General features: G+C 34.1%; 2 protein-coding genes across 2 annotated transcripts in view; both read left to right on the plus strand.

Moving 5' to 3' along the window:
• The window catches only part of MMRN1 (multimerin 1), a 60,207-nt gene extending 36,028 nt beyond the window's left edge, over positions 1-24,179 (plus strand). The window contains exons 5-8 of the mRNA XM_041760054.1: positions 556-729; positions 6,936-8,924; positions 21,780-21,932; positions 23,166-24,179. Of these exons, the coding sequence (XP_041615988.1) occupies positions 556-729; positions 6,936-8,924; positions 21,780-21,932; positions 23,166-23,587 (2,738 nt within the window). The 3' untranslated portion in view covers positions 23,588-24,179. The remainder of the gene's footprint in view (positions 1-555; positions 730-6,935; positions 8,925-21,779; positions 21,933-23,165) is intronic.
• Positions 10,656-11,570, plus strand: LOC121493804 (probable ribosome biogenesis protein RLP24). Its single transcript, XM_041760055.1, has one exon. It carries the CDS (start codon positions 10,713-10,715, stop codon positions 11,202-11,204), a length of 492 nt encoding a protein of 163 aa, XP_041615989.1. The 5' UTR covers positions 10,656-10,712; the 3' UTR covers positions 11,205-11,570.
• Positions 24,180-24,739: the final 560 nt, after the last annotated feature.

Here is a 24,739-nt window from a genome sequence, read left to right on the forward strand (position 1 = left end):
TGCTATGTTAAATGATTCAAACTAAATCTGAATCTTTATCACTCATTAAAGAATACCTTAGTGAAAATAAAATCCTTAGACTGCAGAAATGACTACATACATATATATAGTTACACATATTTAATCCTGTAATGTTGGATTTGAAAGCAGAAGATGAGGAATTAGCTCTGCAACCTCAAACCAGTTACTTTGGTTTTCTGTCCCTTGGTTTCTTCATCTCTTAAGAATATAACAATAACTCTTTGAAGTTAAAAAAAAAAAAAAAAACTGAAGATTCCGGGCAAAGTTAAAGCATTTTAGAAGTCTAATATAAATAAATAAATAAATAAATAAATAAATATATATATATATATATTCTATATTTATACATTCTATATTTATATAGTATAAATGTTCACCCTTGGTGTAAAATTCAGGCTACCATTTGCTAAGTGCATATACAGCAGTCTGTATTTTCAAGTATATAGAACAAAACATGATTTATTTGTATATATATGTATATAAATACATATACTTTTTAAAAATACTTCCAATATTCTTTTCTTCTACATGCAGCAGTGACACAAAAGATGACTGAGCAGATGAACTACCAGGCAATGAAACTGACCCTTCTCCAGAAGAAGATTGACAATATTTCTTTGGCTGTGAGTGATGTAAGGAACACGTACTCCTCCCTAGAAGGAAAAATCAATGAAGATAAAGACAGAGAATTTCAATCTTTTCTAAAAGGTAAAAGTAAAATATTCATTCAGTTGAGACAAAAATTAAATGACTCATTTATCTTTTCTCATATTTTGGAATCTTTGCTTTAGATTAGATGGTATAAGAGTCTAAGACTTATATTTTTGGAATTAGATATTTGTAAATCAATTTCTAAAATAATATGAAACATCTAAATAATTTTATACTGCATAGCCAATCTTTTACTCAATATTTCATCTGATTTATTTTTATTAAGTACTAATTACAGATTAACTTATTTCTTTATAGTTAAAATTAGCCATAATTAATTTATTTCCATTGTGGTTTCCAGTTCAAGATGAAGATGAGGTTAAAAAAGGATTACCAAGGCACTAGATAATATGGTTGTATCAATAATATTGATGAAGATATTGAGGATAAATCTAAAGTATGTTATTACCCCAGAAATTATCTAGTTTATGGAGTATAATCAATAAAATATATCCTAAAACATCTAAGGTAATAGAAATAATAATTTCTTTATAAATGTGAATCAGTTTTGCCCAACTTTTGTGCTCTTAAAACAGCAGGCTGTATTTCTTCCTGGAGGTTTTATAGAATAATCCATCTCCAGTTCATTCCAGTTGTTGTCAAAGTTCATTTTCTTGTAGTTGTGAGACTGAAGTCTTATTTTCTTGATTGCTATAAACTGAGGCTTATTTCTAGCTTCTAGAGGCCACTACATTTCTTGGTTCATGGCATTTTTCCTCCATCTTCAACCACCAGCAACACTGCTGAGTGCTCGTGGTGATGTAGGAATGACTTAGGGGCAGATGGGACTAGGCAGGGAAAGATAAGGGAAAGGGCCAGGGTCAAGATCCCAGAAATCTGTGGGCTCCCATAAACCCTAAGGACACCAAAAGGCCTGGGTCAGGCTCCTACCCATCCCAAGAAAACAGAGATAAGCTAGTAAAAACAGAAAAATAATAAACCTGGCTCCCTAGCTCCAAAATGTTAGGGAGTATCTCCCTATAATGGCTACTAAGTAATCACAAAAACACCAGACCACAAAGAAATGTGTCATTAAGGGATTATCAATAGTCCCTGCTCAAACCTAGACTGCACAAGAATCTCAAGGCCGTGGACTCCCTGGCTAGGTTCTCAATAAAAGACTGCCACTAAAAGTCCTCGGTGGCAATATTGTCGGGACCCCACTCACTTCTGAGAGCCTTCTCTGTATCTCTGCTTAATAAATTTCTATCACTTTGCTCACTCTATTGTCCGCAAGATTCATTCTTCTACTTCATGAGATAAGAACTAAGCTCTTCCGTATCAATGGCATATTTCAAACCCACTCTTCTACCATCCTTTTCCTCTCTTAAGGGCTCAGTTATTACATTGGACAGACCTGAGTAATCCAAGATAATCTCCTTGTCTCAAGGTCTTTAGCCTTAATCACATCTGCCATGGCCCTTTTGCCAGGTGAGGTAACATATTCACAGGCTGAGGAATCTAGGGTGTGGACATCTTGAGTAGAGCAGCATTATTCTGCCTACCATGGGGGATCTGTATGTAGGTAGTGAGTAATTGGTATAGTAATGTTATACACAGGGTACAATGTGACCATTTGATAGTTTCAACAAATCCAAGCTAAGGACACCAGAGAAGACTTCTACAAAAAGAAACCATCTCAACTAAGAAGCTAGGTACCAGGAGGAATTAATTAGGCAAAGGAGTTTCAAGGAGGACCTAGATTTTTTAGGCAAGGAATTTTGTCACTAGGAATATCTCAGTTCTCCGGATTTATTGTATGTTTCCAAATTTCAGGATTACTGTTCCCTTTTACTTTGTTTTATACATAAACATATACTCATTGTACAACCCCATGACTATAATGTTATTTTTTCTTTATTTTTCATCTGTAGTTTGCAGGTAAAAGATAAGGTGGAGGTTTCCATATCATCTACCAGTATGACAGCAACCATGATTTTTTTTTTTAAGATTTTATTTAATTATTCATGAGAGACACACAGAGAGAGGCAGAGACACAGGCAGAGGGAGAAGGAGGCTCCATGCAGGGATCCCAATGAGGGACTTGATCCCGGGACTCCAGGATTACACCCTGGGCTGAAGGCAGATGCTCAACTGCTGAGCCACCCAGGTGTCCCCATGATTTTTTTAAATTATGTAAATATTTGATGCTATTAAGCCCTTGAAGGCAAGACCCTGCCCTACATTTCTGGCATGACCCCCCTATGGCCAAACTTACCAATGACAAGCATGAGAGAGGAATATATTTTCTCTGAAGTGATAACATGAGAAAGAAATAAAATAGAAACAGTATATAATTGACTAACACCGCCATAATGAAAAATTTTAAGCAAAATTTGGTTATCATAACCAAAGAGAATTAGAGAGAATTAGGCCTGTCAATAGCTTTTTGTGAAACTACTAACAAAAATTCTGGTAATGACATAGAAAAAAACATCCATTCATAAGAGCAACAACAAAATTCTCCCCTCAGTAGAAGGCATTAGTTGTGTACTAAGCATAATCAACTATGAAAACCAGAGAGGGAAACCTGGGTGGCTCAGCAGTTGAGCCTCTGCCTTTAGCTCAGGGCATGATCTCCGTCCAAGGATCCAGTCCCACATCGGCCTCCCCACAGGGAGCCTGCTTCTCCCTCTGCCTGTGTCTGTGCCATTCTCTCTGTGCCTCTCATGAGTAAATAAATAAAATCTTAAAAAAGAAAGAAAGAGGGGGCAACCCCAGTGGCACAGTGGTTTAGTGCCGCCTGCAGCCCAGGGCGTGATCCTGGAGACCTGGGATCGAGTCCCACATCGGGCTCCCTGCATGGAGCCTGCTTCTCCCTCTGCCTGTGTCTCTGCCTCTCTCTCTCTCTCTCTCTCTCTCTGTCTCTCATGAATAAATAAATAAAATCTTAAAAAAAAAAAAAAGAAGAAGAAAGAAAGAAAGAAAGAAAGAAAAAGAAAGAAAGAAGAAAGAAAGAAAAAGAAAGAAAGAAAGAAAGAAAGAAAGAAAGAAAGAAAGAAAGAAAGAAAGAATCTTGAGAGCTTTGTAGTTAATGAATGTTCATTCAGATAACAGAAACTAAACTCACCCCAGGGTGCTGCACTTGGCCTAGCAAAACCACAGCCTCTTCTCTTTCTTATTCTACAACCACAGTGAGGAATCCGGCTTATCTACTAGTAACCACAGAAATTGTCCCAATTCCTTAAGACCTACCTGAGTGTTGTTAACAGGCCATACATTCACAACCACAAGGGATACACCCACGTGTCTGATAACATATCTATGGGTTTGATATCCTATGAGTCACATGAAGCAGAATCAAATAAAGTTAAAATTATGTCCCCATTTCAGATATTGACATAAAGCACTTTGATGTATTTTTGCAAAATCAGGTTCTTGCAGACAATTTTTTAGCAATAAATTATAGAAATGTTATCTGAAAATCTCCTTTTCCAGAGAGATCTGTTTTTAAAGCTAATAGTCTGTTTGATTTCTTTTCAGACACTGCTGTGATTTTACCCTTTAATACACTGGATACCCTTATCCAGTGTATTTTTCCATTAAAGATTTAAAATATAGTAGCTAAAGTACCTCCTAATTTCCATAGTCACCGTTTACTTTTTTCCTAGTTACTTTGACCAAATACTCCAAACTAAGCTTTGCCTATTTGCAGTGCTTTTACCTATCATTCTTATTTTGACTTTCAGATCACATAGTTGGGTTTTTTTCTTTAAAGATTTTATTTATTTATTTATTTATTTATTTATTTATTTATTTATTTAGAGTGTGTGTGCACATGAGCTGGGGAAGGAGCAAAGAGAGAGGAGAGAGAGAATCTCAAGTTCATGCTCCACTGAATGCAGAGCCCAACCAGGCTGATCTCATGGCCCTGAGATCACAACCTGAGCTGAAACCAAGAGTCAGATGCTTACCCCCCTGAGCCACACAGGTGCCCCAGATCACACTGGTTTCTGTTGGCTGAATTTAAACAGCTATTTTTATTGTCCACAATTATTTAATTCAGTTATACTTAAGTTTTCAATCTTGAAAAACACTTTAAGCCAAAATGATATAAATTCCAAAAAGATCTGATCCCTAACCTTAAATTTTTTATTGTATTTCATCAAGTTCTTATGAATTTTAAGACCATTTTAACCAACAGGAAATGACTAAATGATCTTGTGGGAAGTACAGTAAAAATAACTTTGCTATTTAGTAGCACCTTATACTGAGTGAAGCTAATATATTCTATTTATAGTATCAGAAATCTAATTTTCCAAATTTTGTTTTCTGTGTAGTATGCAGAATATGCTCAGTGAAGATTTGTTATGTAAATGGGTAACTGACTAAAGGCTAAGTAATATTTAGAAAATAAAAATACCTTTTAAAAGTCTTTAAGTGTAAAAAAAAAGTCTTTTGGTGTGATTATTTTTGCTATTGCATACAAAGGCTAGGACTCTTTCAGTATAATTTATCTTATTTGTGACTGCTTAAATTTTTCTAATTAATTTAACCTTTCCTTAGTACTTTGGTGCTGTGTCATTATTTAGTGTTCCCATACTTCACATTTTTACTATTATTTTTTCCATTACATACAAGTTGATTTTCACTTACTTATATTTTTGGACTTTTAAATGTATTTCAGGGGCAGCCAGGGTGGCACAGTGGTTTAGCGCCACCTTCAGTCCAGGGCATGATCCTGGGGACCCGGAATCAAGTCCCACATGGGGCTCCCTGTGAGGGGCCTGCTTCTCCCTATGCCTGTGTCTCTGCCTCTCTCTCTCTCTCTGTCTCTCATGAATAAATAAATAAAATCTTTAAAAAAATAAATGTATTTCAGTTTTCATTATGTATAGAAATGTAAAATATTATATTTTTACTCTGAAAATACTATTCACTAAAGATCAATTAGCAATATTGACCTGTAGGATTTCCAGGGAAATATTTTTTCATGTAAACATTTACAGCTTCCTCTTTGTACCAGATTAATATCAGGATGCTCAAGCAATACATCATTCTATTTGTTATAATTGATCTTTCATGTACTTTTTATGCAAATCTCTCGTGCATCTCAGATACTTTTTAAAACTTGCTTACAAAATAGAGATATGTAGAGAATGTATATTTTTATTCTACAATTACCTTTCTTAAATAGACTTTAGGACAGCCATAATTCATTTCACATTTATGCAGACCTTCCTGTTCAAAATGCTTTGTAGTATGTTACCGGTATTTTACATTACAGTCATTAGCTACATTTTGGATTGGAGTGGAGATATCTTCCATTTATATGTGCTTCATAGCTAGGTTCTATAAATATACCTAAAACATTTGTTTTACTTTTTCCCATTTTCTGTATTTGTATGTAACAGGTTTGGTTGGTTGGTTTTTTTCCATTTTTAAATATTAATTTCCCATTCTGAATAGTTCTCAGTTCTGAGTACTTCAGGATTCTTTTCCTTTTTTTTAATGCTACTTTTAGAGCTGTCCATAATTCTGATTTATGATCAGTCCATGCTTTCTAATTCTGGAAATACCAATATGTGTTTCATTAATGGCAAGTTTCCTTTTATTTTTGTTAAGAATTAATGTCATATTATGGTAATCAAGCAAATCTGGAATTCCTATTTTCATTTTATTTTGTTTTGTGATCCCCAAACCTCTCATTATTATTTTATTGTTGCTATAAACTATTGTTGAATCTTGTAACTATTACTTCATATTGTTCCTTATTTGGGAATCTCATTAAATTTCTCCTCTGCAGTCAATTTATTAGTTTTTATGAGCTCAAAACACAAGCTCTGAAACCTAATTACTAGCAACTTAATAACATAGTCATGAGCTAACACCAGGTATTATTTACTGAACCAGAAAGCCCAAAGCCATTTATTTTCATACCAGAGTAAGACTAGACTTAGAATCATAATGTACAAGGATCTATTAACTAAAGTTAGTAGCAGGTCCTTCATGTCTTTTGTTTTTGGTTCTGGTATGTTCTACATCACAATTGATTTCTCCCCTTAGACTTATCAATTAAGAAAGGCATCACCTTCTATGAACTATAGTAATTTTTAAAATTTCAGAAGCGTAGTAAAGATGTATTCTTATTATTACATGTTATTACTTCTTAATCTCCAACTTTTTATCTTTTTAGAGATATCTGAATTTTACATAATTAAAATGATATATCATTTATTGTTGTTTAATATTTCTTTCTCTAGGTCTAAAATCCAAAAGCATCAATGATCTGGTAAAGAACATAGTAAGAGAGCAATTTAAAATTTTTCAAAATGACATGCAAGAGACTGTAGCACAGCTCTTCAAGACTGTATCGAGCTTATCAGAGGACCTTGAAAACACCAGACAAATAATCCGACAAGTTAATGAATCTGTGGTTTCAATAGCAGTCCAGCAAAAGTCTGTTTTAATGCAGGAAAACAGGCCCACTTTGACTGATATACTAGACCTAAAAAATCACATTGTGAATATAAGGCAAGAAATGACTTTTAAATGTGAAAAGCCTATTAAAGAACTAGAAGCAAAGCAAACTCATTTAGAGGGTTCTTTAGAACAGGAACACTCATGGAACATTTTGTATTACGAATCCCTCAACAAGACTCTTTCTAAAATGAAGGAAGTGCATGAGCAGCTTTTATCAACTGAACAAGTATCAGATCAGAAGGGTGTTCCAACTGCTGAATCAGTTAGCAGAAATGTCACTGAGTACATGTTTGCTCTACAAGAGAATATAAAGAAGCAGGGTTTGATGATGCTGCAAATGTTTGATGATTTGCACGTCCAAGACACCAAGATTAACAATCTCACCATTGCTTTGGAGATGGAGAAAGAATCTGTCAGGGGTGAATGTGAAGACATGTTATCCAAGTGCAGAAATGATTTTAAATTTCAAATTAAGGACACAGAAGAGAATTTACAAGTTTTAAACCAAACATTGGCTGAAGTTCTCTTTCCAATGGACAATAAGATGGATAAAATGAATGAGCAGCTAAATGATTTGACTTATGATATGGAGATCCTTCAGCCATTGCTTGAGCAGGGAGCACCATTTAGAGAGACAATGGTACATGAACAACCAAAAGAAGCAATAGCTACAAGAAAAAAAGTGGAAAATCTGACTAGTTCTGTCAACAGTCTAAATATTCTTATCAAAGAACTTTCAAAAAGACACAATTTACTTAGGAATGAAGTTCAGAGTCGTAGTGATGCCTTGGACAGACGTATCAATGAATACGCCTTAGAAATGGAAGATGGCCTAAATAACACAATGACTATTATAAATAATGCTGTTGATTTCATTCAAGATAACTACATGCTAAAAGAGACTTTAAGTACAATACAGTATAATCCTGAAGTCCATCATCAATGTACCCAAAATATGGAAACTATTTTGACATTTATTCCTCAACTCCGATATTTGAATGATTCTATTCAGATGTTGGTCAATGACAATCAGAGATACAACTTTGTTTTGCAAGTTGCCAAGGTCCTTGCAGATATTCCCAAAGATGAAAAACTAAGTCAGTCTAGCTTTCAGAAGATTTATCAAATGTTCAATGAAACCACTTCCCAAGTGATAAAATATCAGCAAAATATGAGTTATTTGGAGGAAAAAATACTCTCAGCCACAAAGATTTCCAAAAATTTTGAAACTAAGTTGCAAGATATTGAGACAAAAATAACTAAGACACTCATACCTTATTACATTTCACTAAAAAAAGGTGGTGTGGCTACAAATGAGAGAGACCAGGCTCTTCAAATGCAGGTACTAACTTCCAGATTTAAGGCACTGGAAGCAAAATCCATTCACCTCTCAGTTCACTTCACTTCACTTAACAAAACTCTGTATGAAGTTTTAGTCATGTGTCATAATGCCTCTACACGTATCTCAGAACTTAATACAACCATAACTAAGCAGATAAAAAGTTCTCTACCAGATATTCAGCTTCTTCAGAGAGGTCTCACAGAATTTGTGGAATCAATAACTGAAATAAAAACTCAAATTGCCATATCTAATTTAACTTGGTATATAAATCGAACGCTGTCTGATAGTCTTGCAAATGTTGTCAGGTCTCAGAAGCAAATAAAACCATTGCTGAAGAAACCCAATTCACTTAAAAAACCAACAGTGAATCTTACCACTGTCCTGATAGGCCGGAACCAAAGAAATACAGACAACATTCTAGTTCCTGGTAAGCTATTGGTAAAATAATAATTTTTAATCTCTCTTTCTATTTAATGGGTATTTAGGAGATCTGTGGGGTTTATCAAGACCATAAGATATAAAAGATACTTTCTTGAACTTGGGCAAATAATTAAGTAATTCAAAGGTCACTAAAAAACTATTTGAATCTGATTCCATATTATGTAATTAGGCATCAAGTGCTTATGGTTTAAATATTTGTCTACATTTTCTTAACTTTTCTCTGACACATCCCCTATAATACAATCAAACTTGCCCATAGAACATTTATGCTTTCATATGTGATTAAGGAAAGCTATTAGATAATGAGTTTCTTGATGAAAATGACCAGAGTCTTATTCATTTTGGCATTCTCTAAAAAAATGTCTGGTATACAATAGGAATTCAATAAATATCTGTTGAATGACTGAATGAATGAGCACAAAAGTGAGCAGGAATTCTATTTGTGTAGATCACAGCAAGCCACAAATACCAGGCTAAGCATTCGGGCTACTGTAACAAAATACAAAGACCAGGTGGCTTCCAAAGAACAAAAATGTATTTCTTGTGGTTTTTGAGACTAGAAAGTCCAAGATGAGGGTGTCAGCATGGTTATATTCTGGTGAGGGCCCTCTTTCTGGGCCACAGCTGGTGACTTCTTGCTATGTTCTCCCATGGTAGAAGATGTGAGAGATCTCTTTGGGGTCTCTTTTAAAAGAACACTAATCCTGTTCATGAGGGCTCTACCTCCCCACCTTCTAATAACTTTGGGGTTTAGAAATTTTTCTATTTTTAATTAAAGATTTATTTATTTATTTATTTATTATTTATTTATTTATTTATTTATTTATTTATTTATTTATTTATTTATGAGAGACGGGGAGCCCAATGCAAGATTTGATCCCAGGACCCTGGGATCATGACCTGAGTTAAAGGCAGACCTTCAACCACTGAGCCACCCAGGTGCCCTAGAATTTCAATATATGCATTTTGAGCAGACACATCATAACACTAAGGCATTTAGACATGATTTTGTAAGAGTGATCTTTGAAAATTTGGAGCACGGTTATACATGGTGGAGACTGTGTCTCAGAAACATGAAGCTAGCAGTAGTAAATAGCACGACTGCAAAGAAAAATTAGAGGTACCAGTTAGGACAGTATTAGGAAGAGCAGTAAAAGCCAGATCTAAAAAAGAGTAAGTTGAAACAGAGGGGACAAATGTGAAACATGTGAAAGTAAAATTAACAAGCAGCAGGAGAGTGGAAAAATTGGTGATCCAAGGAACAGCAAATCATGATTCTGGTCCTGGTTGTTTCAGTGATTTCTCTGTAAATTTAAGCAAGTTCACCTCTTGGGGTCTCTGTTCCTTTCTTTTCACTGATGGGATTGCAGTAGGTATTTTGCTGAGCTCATTAGTAGAAATATGTTACCGAGCGCATTATTGTAAAAAAAACGTGAGCTGTTCACAGTCTGAAGGTAAGGCACTTGCAGAGGAAGTGATCTAGAATGCTCTGAAGTTTAGGATTTGGGAAAAGAAAGGGTAGCAGTATCATTAATAGACGTTGTAAACACCAAAGGAGAAGCATAAATTTGGGAGGAAGGAGGAATCCAATGCAGTACATATAAACACTCAGAAGTCTTTCTGTATGAAAGAAGTGTTTCATGAATATGTTTGGTGTATAAGTAATACTAAATAATCTTCCGCAATGAAAAGAATAGCTACTGATTCTTACTAAAAGAAATGGCAGTCCGTTCAAGAAGGGCTTTTGGTCAGTGGGAACCCACGCGTTTTCAGCATGCGTATTGAGAAGTGTTATTTCTGTTCGGGTCCTATTTACCCCGGCCACGGCATGATGTTTGTCCGCAACGATTGCAAGGTATTCAGATTCTGTAAATCCAAATGTCATAAAAACTTTAAAAAGAAGCGCAATCCTCGCAAGGTCAGGTGGACTAAAGCATTCCGTAAAGCAGCTGGTAAAGAGCTTACAGTGGATAATTCATTTGAATTTGAAAAACGTAGAAATGAACCTGTCAAATACCAGCGAGAGTTATGGAATAAAACTATTGATGCAATGAAGAGAGTTGAAGAGATCAAACAGAAGCGCCAAGCTAAATTTATAATGAATAGATTAAAGAAAAATAAAGAATTACAGAAAGTTCAGGACATCAAAGAAGTCAAGCAAAACATTCATCTTATCCGGGCCCCTCTTGCAGGCAAAGGAAAGCAGCTGGAAGAAAAAATGGTGCAGAAATTACAAGAGGATGTGGACATGGAAGATATTTCTTAAAAAAATCTCACTCCATTTCTATAAGTGCGTTTGAAAATCTCCTTAGGAGCCTAAGAACTTATAAATTATCAATTTATATTTTAAATAAGGTCACTCAAATGAAAGGTAATTAAAAGTACATCTCTTGTACATTGCTGTCTGTAAAACATCAGATATTGTGGATGTTAGATTGCATCTTCATTGTTAAACCTTCGCTGATAGTTACATTTATGTAAGTCACGCAAATTTTTTTTTTATAAATACAGAGTGAAATGTGGAAATAAAATGGTTCTGCCATTTGGATGGTGGCAGTAGGTGGTATTTATGTAAGAACTAATGACAAAAATTCATGGCTAGCAATATGTAAAACAAATTTTCTTTGCAGTAAAAAAAAAAAAAAAAAAAAAAAAAAAAAAAAAAAAAGAAATGGCAATATTTCTCTCATATGAGTTTGCTATTAAATTATATGTCCAACTGGATGAATTTTTTATTTTATTACTTTCTAATTACAGAAGAGTGATCATTGTCCTGACATAATATGACTCCATATTTAATCTCTGAATGTTTCAATAATATCAAAAACCACAGACTATAATACAAAGCTGCATTGTTTCTTGACTACTTAAATTACTGTATTTATTTATGACTTAGTCTGACCCAGGAAGACTGATCTTGTCATGTGGAATCACAGAACAAATGATTCAGATGTACATGTTTCCTAGAGAAAGGTAGTAGTAGTCCAATATGAGATGTTCTTGTAATAATAATTTTAGGAAACATAATAACTTGTTCTTTTTCCATTTTATTACAATCTTTAGTCTTCCCATGGATGTTGCAAATGAGTTTCAGTGAAGCTCTACTGCTGCACATGTGATCATACATCAGGCAAACCACGTCATTTTTTTTTTCTTAAACCAAAAATGCCTGGATCTGTCGAGTAAATGTAAAATTTAAATAGCTTCAAAATTAATTGAGGTAAAAGGTTTAGTAGGACATAAGAACTTATAAACTTTTATAGTATAAAGAATGCATGTTAAGAGTTTATAAAAATTGTATTTGGATGTTATATAGTAGCTGACTCAATATTGGGCTTAATGGGTTAATAATTAACTTAGTACTAATTCCCTTTTTTTTTCAATGATGCCCTGATAAAATTGATTCCTGTTCTTTTATGTATTGGAATTAAAATTTTTATAGACTTATCTACCAAAATTAATAATTAATTTAAAGTTCTTTATTTCAGGAAAGATTGCCAACAATGTCAGGGCAATAAAGATATATTGGCCTAATTTCATGACCTGGGTGGATATTCACTTTATGTAGAACCAGCAGCATAATGTGTAGGACCCTTTTAGTGGGTGTGTAGATATGCATGCTCATTAAGCCAGCTTCCGTGGGCCATAAAACTGACGGCATTCATTGGCCATCTGAGCTGGTGAAGTCTGTGCCTGGTGATGGAACCTGTGGACTCAGAGTAAGTTCTCCTGTAAGAAGACTAAACAAACTGTGGGCACCTGGATCGCTCAGTTACCCTTGGTTTTGTCTCAGGTCATAATCTCAGGGTGGTGAGATCAAGCCCCACTTTGGGCTGTGGGCTGGACATGGAGCCTGCTTAAGCATCTCTCTCTCCCTCTGCCCCTCTCCCCTGCTCATGTTTTCTCTCTCTCTGTCTCTCACCCTCTCAAAAAAAAAAAAAAAAGAATAAACCAATTGCAATTAACTCCTTCATTTGATACCCTGTTTCATACCAGGTGTATGTGCCATTGGCTAAATTTGGCTGTGTTTCCTTTGACCTCTGCTATTACACTATAAAAACCATGTAGCCATATTACTCCCCTACCTAACTAACATCGGAAGATAATTCATCATCACCTTATGAACTGCACAATATTATTCAGATTAGAACCACTATCATTTGCAGAATAGTAAGTGCATTTAATAAAATGAAAAAACTATGAATTTAGTTTTTAAAATTTAATCTTAATTTTAATACTGGTAACTTCTTTTGAAGCCTAATAATAGTAGTATTATAGTAACATAATATTGGATATTTCTTATTAACCCTATATCATAGGTGCTGTACAAATTATACTATATATGTTAGCTCATTTAACAACACTTAGGAAGTAGCTATCATTATTGTTTTTTGAATATAACTAACTGTCACAGAGATGAACTGACCTATTCTGCTTAATTAAGGTCATGCAACTGGTTAGTGATAGAGCCTGAATCCTGGTCTGTTAGACTCAGGGCTCAGTCATCAACTACTATTCTCAATGGAGTATGTTCACCAGCCTTTCTCTTCCTTCTCCTTCTGTTCAGTGCATCAGATCTATCTCAGAGTCTGGCCATATCTGAATATTCCAGATGGTTAGAATCAATACTCCAAGAGAATTTCCCTTCTTGAGGATCCCACTACTGCTGTTCATTTCTGCACTTACCAGGAAGTAAAGGTGCTACTTTTCAGTTTGGATTTTCTGTGATATGGCTGATGGGCAGTTGTCATTGAAAGTGACCATAAATTATTCACAAGATCTTTTTTTTGACTGATGCAGAAGGGCAAAATTCAGAGTCTTCATCCCTGTCACTTCCTGTGAGGCATCCCTAACATTCGGTTATGTTAATTATGATTCCTCCTAGGCCATTGCTGATAAGCTGTTCCGGTTGAATCATTAAATATTTGATTTGTGTCTAAACAATATTCCCATAGACACGGAGAGGGTTTTATTTCATCTTTGAAGGTTTGTTTGTACAGCAATTGGCCAACTCGTCCCTGCAGAGAGGGTTTGGCTGTTTGCCTTCTAAGAGGAGCTGAATCGTGCTGTAACACATCGGCAGCGACATTGTGGAGGACAAGCACTTGCTGCTCGTGAGACCACTGACTTTTTATTGTGACCATTTCCCAGTATTTACCAGATATACTTAACTCTCATAATAAACCTCTTTTATTCGTAATTGCCTCCTTAACCACTCCTTTTAAGAAAGACCACATTCTATATAAGACTTGGGAGTGTATAAAACACAACTTTTTAAAATGATCATTGCTGAGGATAGAAGCAATCTAAAAGAGAAAAATAGGAGCCAAAATTTATAACACATGGTCTGACAACAAAGGAAATGGAACAGAACACCAAGTCCCATTTACGTAGACACTCAACAGGCTGAGGTTCTTTAACAAGAGTCACAGCTATTTCTTAACAATTAGATTATTTCTTTGGCACTCAGGAGTCGAAACCAAATTTGATTATTAACTAATCTACAATTAAATACAATGAATATCTAGATATCTTTCTCCTAGTCATCAAAACCACTATAAATTCAAAATGGCCCATGTGGTATTATTTTGTGTCATATTGCCCATCAAATATGAAAAGTTATTGGGATGAGTAAATCACATATTGTGAACCTACTTTTTAAAATCTAAACTCAGTGACTTCATGTAAACTAAGAAATTTGCTTGAAAATCTCAAATTGTAATGGAAAAAAACCTCCCTTCCTAGCTAAAAAAAAAAAAAAACCTCAAATTATGTATCTACCTCTACATCTTTTAAAAATACCTTCCTAGATTAAAGGTGAAATAAAAGTACAAGATAATTTATATTATTCAGTGTGATATTAGCTCAAAATGTGCTCAAAGATGTTTAAGCAGTTTTTTTCTTAGGGTTAAATAGATGTCTTTAGAGTTATTACTGTTATTTAAAAATAGTAATAATTCATAATTGTTCAGTTCAATTCAACAAATATAATTGAGTGCTAGTTGGAATCAGATACTGTTCTACATACCTCACATACATCACAGTGTTTTAAAAAAAGTTATCTTCCTAGAGTTTACACTCTTGCAGTGATAGAGAAAAAAACCCATAATAAATAAAAATATAAATTATGTTATATGTTAAAAGGTAATAAATTCTATGTATAAAGGAAAAAGCAAAGAAAGGTAAGGGAGTCTGTACTGTGGGATATACCAGAGTATGCTGAGAGCAGCTTGCAGCATTATTAAATAAGATGATAGGATAAACTTTAATTGTGGACAAATAGTGAGCTCGAGTAAGTGGGACTAAAAAGGGAAAGAAAGCAAGGCCCTGGTTCAGAAACTTTGTAATTTTATTTTAACAAGATTTGATAGTGGAGGATGTACCTATACAGCAATGTGATATTTGGTTGTTGTTATGTTCTATGTATTTTTAATTTCTTAAAAATTTTTCATATGTCTATGAACATCACATTGTTATGACTATGTTGAATATGAAAGAAATATACCAAAGCATGTACTAAGCACTTAATGAGTGTTATATGTCTCCATTATTATGAGTTGAGTTTCTTATTGAGAACTAGGTGTTTGGGCAAATATCATGTAAGAGGTAGATTTGGGCTGAGTATTCACTCAATCAATCATTTATGTCTGGTGTTGAGTGTACTATGTTTAGATTCATTCTGTTGGTAACCAACATTTTTAAGCAGGAATATGGCTAATCATGTATGTGCGTTTTTAAGTTTTTGTTCTTCAGATAGACCAATTAGAAAATCATTATAACAGCTCTGGCAGGAATTGATGAAGATCTCAACTAGGTGGCAGAGACAGAAATAGAAGCTGGGAGTGTCAGTTAAATGTGAATATATATTTAGTACAGAACAGCTAATTGAAAATACTAAGTCTTAGAATGAAGAGTAACATCAAAGTTTGAATAAAGCATCAGTGATGGGAAGTTTATCTTTCCTCTAATGGAAGTAGGAACGTTAAGGAGGAAGTACAAATGTATACAGGAAGACAAATTTAGTCTGCGATTCGTTAGTTTAAAGATCCATTATCTCTATGGAAAAGTCCATAAATTAGTTAGTAATGTAGGCCTGGAACCAGAAAATTGCTTGCAGGTAAAAGTTGGAAGTTACTTGCACAGAGGAGATATTTGAGGACACAGAAGTAAATTAGATAGCGAAGGACAGAGAAAAGAAGATAAAAACATGGAGATTTCCTATATTTGATGAGAGTAGGGGAGAGAAAGAGAGAGATCACTGAGGGAGAAGAGGAGTGATAAGACCTAGGGATGTGGAAGGATATGGCAGACTGAGTTTTGACAAATGCGGTCATGTAATCACCACAACAGTCAAAACAAACGACATTTCCATCACACCTCAAAATTTCCTTATGTATCTTTGTAGTCAGACTCTACTCACACTCCCCGTCACTGTCAATAAGTGGTCTATTGTCATCCCTTGCAGTTTTATCTTTCCCAGAATATTTTATAAATGAAATGCATGTACGAAGGCTTTTGAGTCTGCCTACTTTCATAGTATGATATGTTTGAGATTCATCCATGTTGTTACATGTATTCCTTTTTATTACCCAGTAGCATTCCACTGCATGGACATACCCCAGTTTATTCATCCATTTACCGTTGAAGGTATTTGGATTGTTTCGAGTGTGGGGTGATTATGAATAAAGCTGCTATAAACATTCACACATAGGTTCCTGTGAGTATACAAGTTTTCATTTCCCTTGAATAAATATATAGTAACAGCATATCTTGCTTATAAATAAGCATAGCTTTAATAAGTAATGGCTAACCACTTGCCATTTCCACTAGTAATTAATGTACAAGAGTTGTTCCACAAGCTTGCCAATACTTGACATTTCTCAATATTGTTTATTTTACCATTTTAATAGGTGTGTAGTTGTATCTAACTGTGATTTTATTTTGTATTTTCCTTTTTTTTTTTTTTTTAAATTGTGGGTACCCTGCTATGACTGGGTACCCCTGGGGTTTTAATTTTTTTTTAATTTTTTATTATTTATTTATGATAGTCACAGAGAGAGAGAGAGAGAGGCAGAGACACAGGCGGAGGGAGAAGCAGGCTCCATGCACCGGGAGCCTGATGTGGGATTCGATCCCGGGTCTCCAGGATCGTGCCCTGGGCCAAAGGCAGGCGCCAAACCGCTGCGCCACCCAGGGATCCCTATTTTGTATTTTCCTAATGACTAATGATGTTGAACAAATTTTATGTATTTTTCATTTTTTAAATAGTGCTTTTGATTAAAGGTTATAACTTTTAAGAAAAAGGTGAAAAGAGTTGATAATATCAAATAAAAACATTTCATTTCCTAGGTCATGGCTTATAATGATATATGAATGATAATTTAATGACAAAGGTTAGACTAAATCTTCTGGGACAGGGCTAATACATTTGGTAATGATTGCTTATATGATTAAATGAGCTTTAAAATTATATTTGAAAAAAGAAGAAAAAAATATATTTGAAGGGCTGAGAAAAAAGATCCCAGAAGCAATATTAAGAACAACAGATGTGATTTAAAAAGAACAAAAATAAGAACTAATCATTTGAAGGAAAAAGTAGTAAAGATTGTTGGAAACAATATTTCTATCCATCTATATGGCATGGACAGAATATGAGTAATTAGAACAATACATTTAGAAATTTAATATAAACAAATAATTATTCACATTTCTTGAAGTTGTTGGAAAGGAGCATACAGAGTATTTTTAGAGCAATGGAAGGATAAACCTTATTTGATAGGAACAATTTTGATAAGTGGGGACACAGTATAGTACTGAAAGTTAATGTATCCATAAGTGGAAGAAATCGTTTTAAAAAGGCGAAAGATTTATGCGATCTGAAGAGAAACCAGAGGATTGGAAGAAATGATTTTAGAAAGCATCAGAATTGGGATGAGAAATAAAGTCCTAATGTTGTGTGGACATGTTACCTTGAGCAAAGTAGTGGATTTGTATATAATGTGTTTCTCCATGTCTGACAAAACTGGCCCAGGGCAATGCTAGGTTTCCTCACTAATCTATTGGAAACTCCACTCTGCTCTAAGCAGAGATCAAGGTGATCTGCCTTCTGTAATGTTATTGTTTAATTAAAGAAAGAAAAAAAGAAAATATTGATGGTAAAACAAGACTATGAAATAAAAATACTAAATAAAATATATTATATAAAACCTATACATTAGTTTCAGATGTACAATATAGTGATTCCGCAATTCCATACATCACACTGTGCTTTTTTATTTATCTTTAAAAAGACATTTTAGTACTCGGTATGTGGGGCGCTGTGCTAGTTAGTAATGACACATAGTTTAGTAGAGGACCCAAGCCCTGACTTCACAAAAGTTCACAATCTAATTGGAAGTCAGAAGAACATGGGAGCAATTACAGTGGAGTGTGATAAATTCAACAAGAGAACTTCTGAGCATCTGACAATAATTGAGGGAATTAACATAATTAATTCAAATGACAGGGATAAGAGACGATTTCAAAAAGAAAATTATGCTAATTATGCTTTTGTGGGGGTCTGATTTTTGTTGTTAATTCAAGAAAAAATTGCCTTTTGAGTACAAATATGTGCAGAACTTATAAAGATGCCTAACCATTTTTAAGTATTTTAGTAATAAAGCAAAAAATATACAAGTTGGATGATGTACAAATGTAGATTTTTAGCTGATTGCATATCAAAATGTACAAAGTTTCAATTTATAAATCAATGCCAAACCGTCTTTAGTTGCTATAAAGCTCTATGCTTGACACTGATTTTTATTAGTGACTTGGATGAACACATAAAACATACATTTGGAAATGATGAAGCTGGGAGAGTTAATTAAAACATTGTACACAGAAGTAAAACAAAGAACAGTTTCTATGGACAAGTGATATGTCGAGTTTAATAAGATAAATGTAATTGTTGGTAATGATTGTAAATTCATGCTAAGATAAATTAAATAAATATGAGATTTTTTGACAATTTCGGTGACATCAGGGCATAGAAGACCTGTTATGACACAATGTAATACAGATGCAAAAAATAGACAATGAACACTTAATGCCTATATAATGTTAACAGAAGTATAAGGTCACTTCATTTCAGTACAAGATCATACTGGCAATTGTTACTGTAGCCTGCTCTAATTAGAGTCTATTCTAATATACCCAGTGTTCGGAGCCATGGGCATAATTTTATGTATCATAATGTGAATTATTTAGGCAGTGACTTGGAGACCAGAGCTGTCTAAAATATCAAAGAAGGCAAGAAAGGAACTTAAAACATGAGTGACAGAAGCAGGTGCAGACAAATATGTGAGGCACCCTGGACAGGAATTCAGTGGGAAGATGAGAGGTGCCCAGAGGCAAACCATGTATACTCTCATAGTTCGGGCTACTACAGCAATAGGAGATAGCAGGCTCCAAGCAAACTCAAGTGAACCCTTTCTCCAGATGAATGACCCTGCAAAGAAATCAGAATAAAGGACAAAATGGCATCCTCTAAAACGACTCAAAGAGAACAAGGAAATACCCCATTCCTAGAGGTAATGGAATAGAGGGAGGAAAAAAACAAAAGGTGCATCCTAGACATTAAACAGAAGGCAAAGGACCTGGTCATGTAGAATCATAGTAGAGCCAATAGCAACACAAAATTGTACATTTCTGTTTGATCCCTGATTCATGCATGGGGCAGAGTCTACAGGTGAGAGTATCATTTCCCCATCTGGGAAAACAAGAATTACAGAGTTAATCAGATTGGATAAATAATTCAGTGTCCCCCTAGCCCCACAGTATAGTTGATTAATTCCTAAGGGAAACACAGTAAATGAACACTACCCTGTGAGTGGATCACTGTTCTAGATTCAGAAAATGTGAAAACAAATGAAGGCAGTGCTTTGACATCAATAATTCACATTTCCATAGGTAATAAAGAATCATTGAACTTTTTAAAGCTAGGAAGTAATGGGCTAGGTTTTAGAATGATAGCTAACAGTAAATGGAATGGTTTAATAACCTATTCATTTGGTTAGGAAATGATGTTAAAGAAACATAAGCCAGTTTGAAACATTTTTGAAAAGATATTGCACATATGTAATGTTTTCCATATGTGTCTTAATGAGCAAAATAGTTTATGGAATATTGCAGAGAATATACCAAAATAATGTAAACCAGTTTCTAGTTGCATAAATAATATCTATTTTCTTTGCAAAAAATTCTAATAATACATGCATGTAGTTTGGTCACATTCTATGTGAATTTGAATTATTTAAACACGAAACATAATGTATATAAAATATTTACAGATCTCACTGCTTGAGAAAAATGTTAAAAAAAACAAATAACCCTAGATTTAAAAATCATCAACAATTAGGATTTGAAATGACTGAATTAATTTTAAACTGTTTACACTTTTGTCACAAGGTGGCGCCATAGTGGTAACTGTGGCCAGAAATGTATTCTTCCCCAATCTTTTTTGTTTACATAATTATGTATTATGTTTATAACCATATTCATAATTTGAGGTTTTCTAAATAATTAGAATTATTGAGTATCTAATGTGTGAACTGAAGCTTGCTGCCTTCAGTAAATCAAACGTGTTGGGGGATCTATCTCATTCTTTAAAACTGCTGTCTAATATTCCCCAGGGGAAAAAAATACTTATAATTTATTTAACAATGAAATGGTCATTTAGGTGTATCACAATTTTTCACTAATGTAAATTATGCCGTAAAGAACATTTTTTAGCAATTCTCTTTGTATATTTAGGCATCTCTGGAGTATATCAGGATATAGCAGGCTCCAAGCCTGCTAATTTTAATTCTGATAAATACGGTTAAATTGTTCATTCAGAGGTTCTAACAATTTAAGCTCTAATCATCATTGTGTGAGAATGCCCATTTTCTTCATGACTGAATATCTTTTTGAATGTTGGCACCTGATAGTAAAATGTTGGTGGTGAAAATTTATTATTCCATAATTAGCAACGAGGTTGAATAGGCTTTAAGAATTTTGATTAACTTTTGTGGTTTTGTTCAGTAATAGGCCAATTCCTATCATTTGCCCATTTTTCACTTTTTTTCCCACAATCTTTTAGATTGGTCAGAACTTCTCATGTTATAGATATTATTCATTAGATCTTTGTGTCTGTCAAAACATTTTTCTCTTACTCTGTCACTTATATTTGAACCTGATAATGCAAATATGTTTTAATACTTAGGTGGTCAAATGTCAGGACTTTTGTCTTATGGCTTCTGGATTTTTTGTTAAGTTTTGCTTTGAGTTCTCCAAAATTTTAAAGCTCTATGAAGATATTCCTTTTACTTGATTGTAATACAATCATATGGGTTATTGTTGTTTTTGTTGTTTTTACATTTAGTATTTTTGTACATGTGGAAAGCATATTTTTGTGCATATTCAGTTATATTAGCACCATGGATTGAATAAATATTTTTCTTCTCCAGTGATTTGAAATATTACCTTTATTATGTATCAGTTCCAAATATATATAAATCTGTGTCTGAAACCCTTTTCTGTTCTATAGTTGACCAAAATCTTAACATTTTCACACAAAGACATGCAACGGACTATCCCCATTCTGAATATCACAAAATGATCCCTACTTCAAAGAAGCAGTAGAAGGAGCTCAGAGAGTTAAGAGGTCTATATGAAGTCCTGTGACTACGCTGGCAGCCAGCCTGGACCTGGGGACCCATTTTTCTTATTTCTACTTCAGTGTTTTTCCGTGTTCTGTTGCAAACCATAAGATCAATGAGAAAATAGGTCACTCTCACCCTCTTTTATCTTGGTTCTTTTTCAGTAACAGAGGAGTATTCAGACTGTAGTAGCTCCCCATGCCAAAACGGGGGCACCTGTATAAATGGAAGAACTAGCTCTGTCTGTGCTTGCCGACATCCTTTCACTGGCGACAACTGCACTATCAAGCTGGTACAGGAAAATGCTTTAGCTCCAGGTATGAAAGTACATGCATCCTTGGATTTGCTCAGTATCCTACACATAAACACTTTCTGAAAATACTTACAAATGAATATTGAAACCTGGTTATCTGGACTCATGTGAGAATTAATTCCTTTCACATCTGAAATTGAATAATACACATGATTTACAGGTGGAAATGTCTGTCAGGCAAATCCATACACTTGTTGAAATTTTCAATACTGATATGACAGAAGCAGTCTTTTTTTTTCTTGTGGATTTTGAAAGAAAATACAGATATATATAGATATATATAGATATATATATAACTGATTGGTATAAACTCTTTTTGAAACAAGTTGATAAAGAAATATATCTTTGATTTGTATCAGATACGATTATTTAAATGAAGATTTTAAAAAGTAATCAGCAGCATGTCTTCCATGAATGTTAAGCTAATAGTGTCATTTCGCCTGGGTGAGGACTCTTAGAACATGCTCAAATGGATTGAGTAGGACAAGATACTTTTTTTGTCCATTTCCCTTCATAAATATTGCTTGTTATAAACTAGCTTAAAGAGTGTACCTTTTCTGATTTCTATATAAGAAAATATGTGCCACATTTAAAATATATTTTCTTTATTGACTGCAAAAACATATTCCAAATCAGGCTTTTCTTAATAATACACTGCATAGCAAAGAGTAAAATTTTTGGCCTATTATTTAAATCTCAGCCTTTGTAAGTACATTTGGCATTAATTACATGGAAAATTGCTTTTGTCTACTTCTCTATAGTACGTATGACTTGGTTTGGTTTCCGTTTTAGCCTCTAGGAACTGTTTGACAAGGTGCTGGAAAAATTGTTTCTACATCATGTCAGCTTCAATTCCTGCAAGGGGCTTTAAAACACTCTGGCATACCATAATAATCATAGAGCGCTTTGAATTCCTTTATCTCTGGGGAGATCAAAGCAACATGCAAATTAATCTTTGAGGCATTTCTATGAGAGATGTATCAAGCGCTATTATCATTCTATCTTGACAAAAATAGAGAAACTGAGGCTCACAGAGAGCAAATGATTTCAGGTAATTCAGCCAAAAGAAGAGGCAAGAATCCAGACACCTATACCCTTGTTAAAACTGATGAATGATCTTCTTTCCTTCTGATAACCCTTTTTATAACTGAAATAAAATGATAAAGAAGTGAAGAAAGACAAAACATGATAAAAAAAAAAAAACATGAAAGCTGACCCCATTTTTTTCCTCCAACAGATTTTTCCCAAGGATCATACAGATATGCACCGATGGTAGCATTTTTTGCATCTCACACATATGGAATGACGATACCTGGTCCTATCCTATTTAATAACTTGGATGTCAATTATGGAGCTTCCTATACTCCAAGAACTGGAAAATTCAGAATTCCTTATCTTGGGGTGTATGTGTTTAAGTATACCATTGAGTCATTTAGTGCCCATATCTCTGGATTTTTAGTGGTTGATGGAATAGACAAGCTTGCATTTGAATCAGAAAATATTAACAGTGAAATACGCTGTGACAGGGTTTTAACCGGGGATGCCTTATTAGAATTAAATTATGGGCAGGAAGTGTGGTTGCGACTTGTAAAAGGAACAATTCCAGCCAAATTTCCGCCTGCTACTACATTTAGTGGTTACTTATTATACCGTACATAAATTAGTATGAAAGACAGACTATCACCTTTACTGAGAAGGAACCAGTGTTTTTACTTATCTTTGCATGCACATCTGCTCTGTTTTTGGCTTTTCTACATGAAATGAAAACTAATTTCTTTTTTAATCTGAATGAGGCCATAAGTTTGTTTATGTCATAAAATTATTTGAATATCTTGTGGATAACCTGTATATAAAGAAGTTCTTGCTCCTAAAGAGATTTAGTGGCAGAGACAATGAAGTGCATTTAATAACATAATGACTTTTATTCTCTTGTGTTGTCACTTTATTGCAATGTAATATGATTAAATGGCAATCATTCAATTGTGTTGGTCACAGTAGTCTTTCCAATAAAATGTTTACCTTTTGTTTATAGTTCCTAAATTCACAATTCAAGTAAATTACTCAAAGACCAAGGAGTGGGTTGTTTTTTTTTTTTTTTAACTTTGATTTTTATTCTTCAATCTTGGGTTGATCAACTTTATATATTTAAATTTTCATTTGTAATCAAAATTAAGAAAGTTGTACTTGAAACTTAAAATATGCTTACCTATTGTTATCCACCTATAATAAGAAGTCAATTAAAGTAATAATTGACAAATAATTAAACATTTACATCTCTATTTTATTGTCTCCATTGTACAATATCTCCAGAGAAAAAATAAAGGCTTCCTCTAATGAATATTTTTCCAAGGCAGTTCATGCAAGCCTGCTCATATTCTTATAAAGGGCACATAACATTCCAAAGTAATACTATGATTTACGAATGTTCACTACGTCCTGATTCTCTTCTAAAGAGCTTACCTGTAATGTCTCATTCATTCTGCACAAAAACTCTTATAAAGAGGATATTAGTATTATCATTTTTACAGATGAAGAAACTGAAACTTTTGAGAGATTAAAGAATGTACCAAGCTCCACAACTAGCTAGGACTGAGGCAGGATTGAGAACCAGGCCAGGTCTCCTCCAGGGCCACCTGTCACACTTTGTCTATATTGCCTCCAACAGATATACCACAATTTATGTAATAATCTCTTTAGATTGTTTATAGTGCCTTTTTTAGGACTTTATTTATTTATTCATGAGAGCACAGGCAGAAAGAGAAGCAGGCTCCCTGTGGGGAGCCTGATACGGGGACCGGATCCCAGGACCCT

The sequence above is a fragment of the Vulpes lagopus genome, chromosome 6 (assembly GCF_018345385.1).
Source record: "Vulpes lagopus strain Blue_001 chromosome 6, ASM1834538v1, whole genome shotgun sequence".
Classification (NCBI taxonomy): Eukaryota; Metazoa; Chordata; class Mammalia; order Carnivora; family Canidae; genus Vulpes; species Vulpes lagopus.

Coding starts and splice junctions, on each gene's coding strand:
- LOC121493804 (XM_041760055.1), top strand. CDS start 10,713: ATGCGTATTGAGAAGTGTTATTTCTGTTCGGGTCCTATTTACCCCGGC.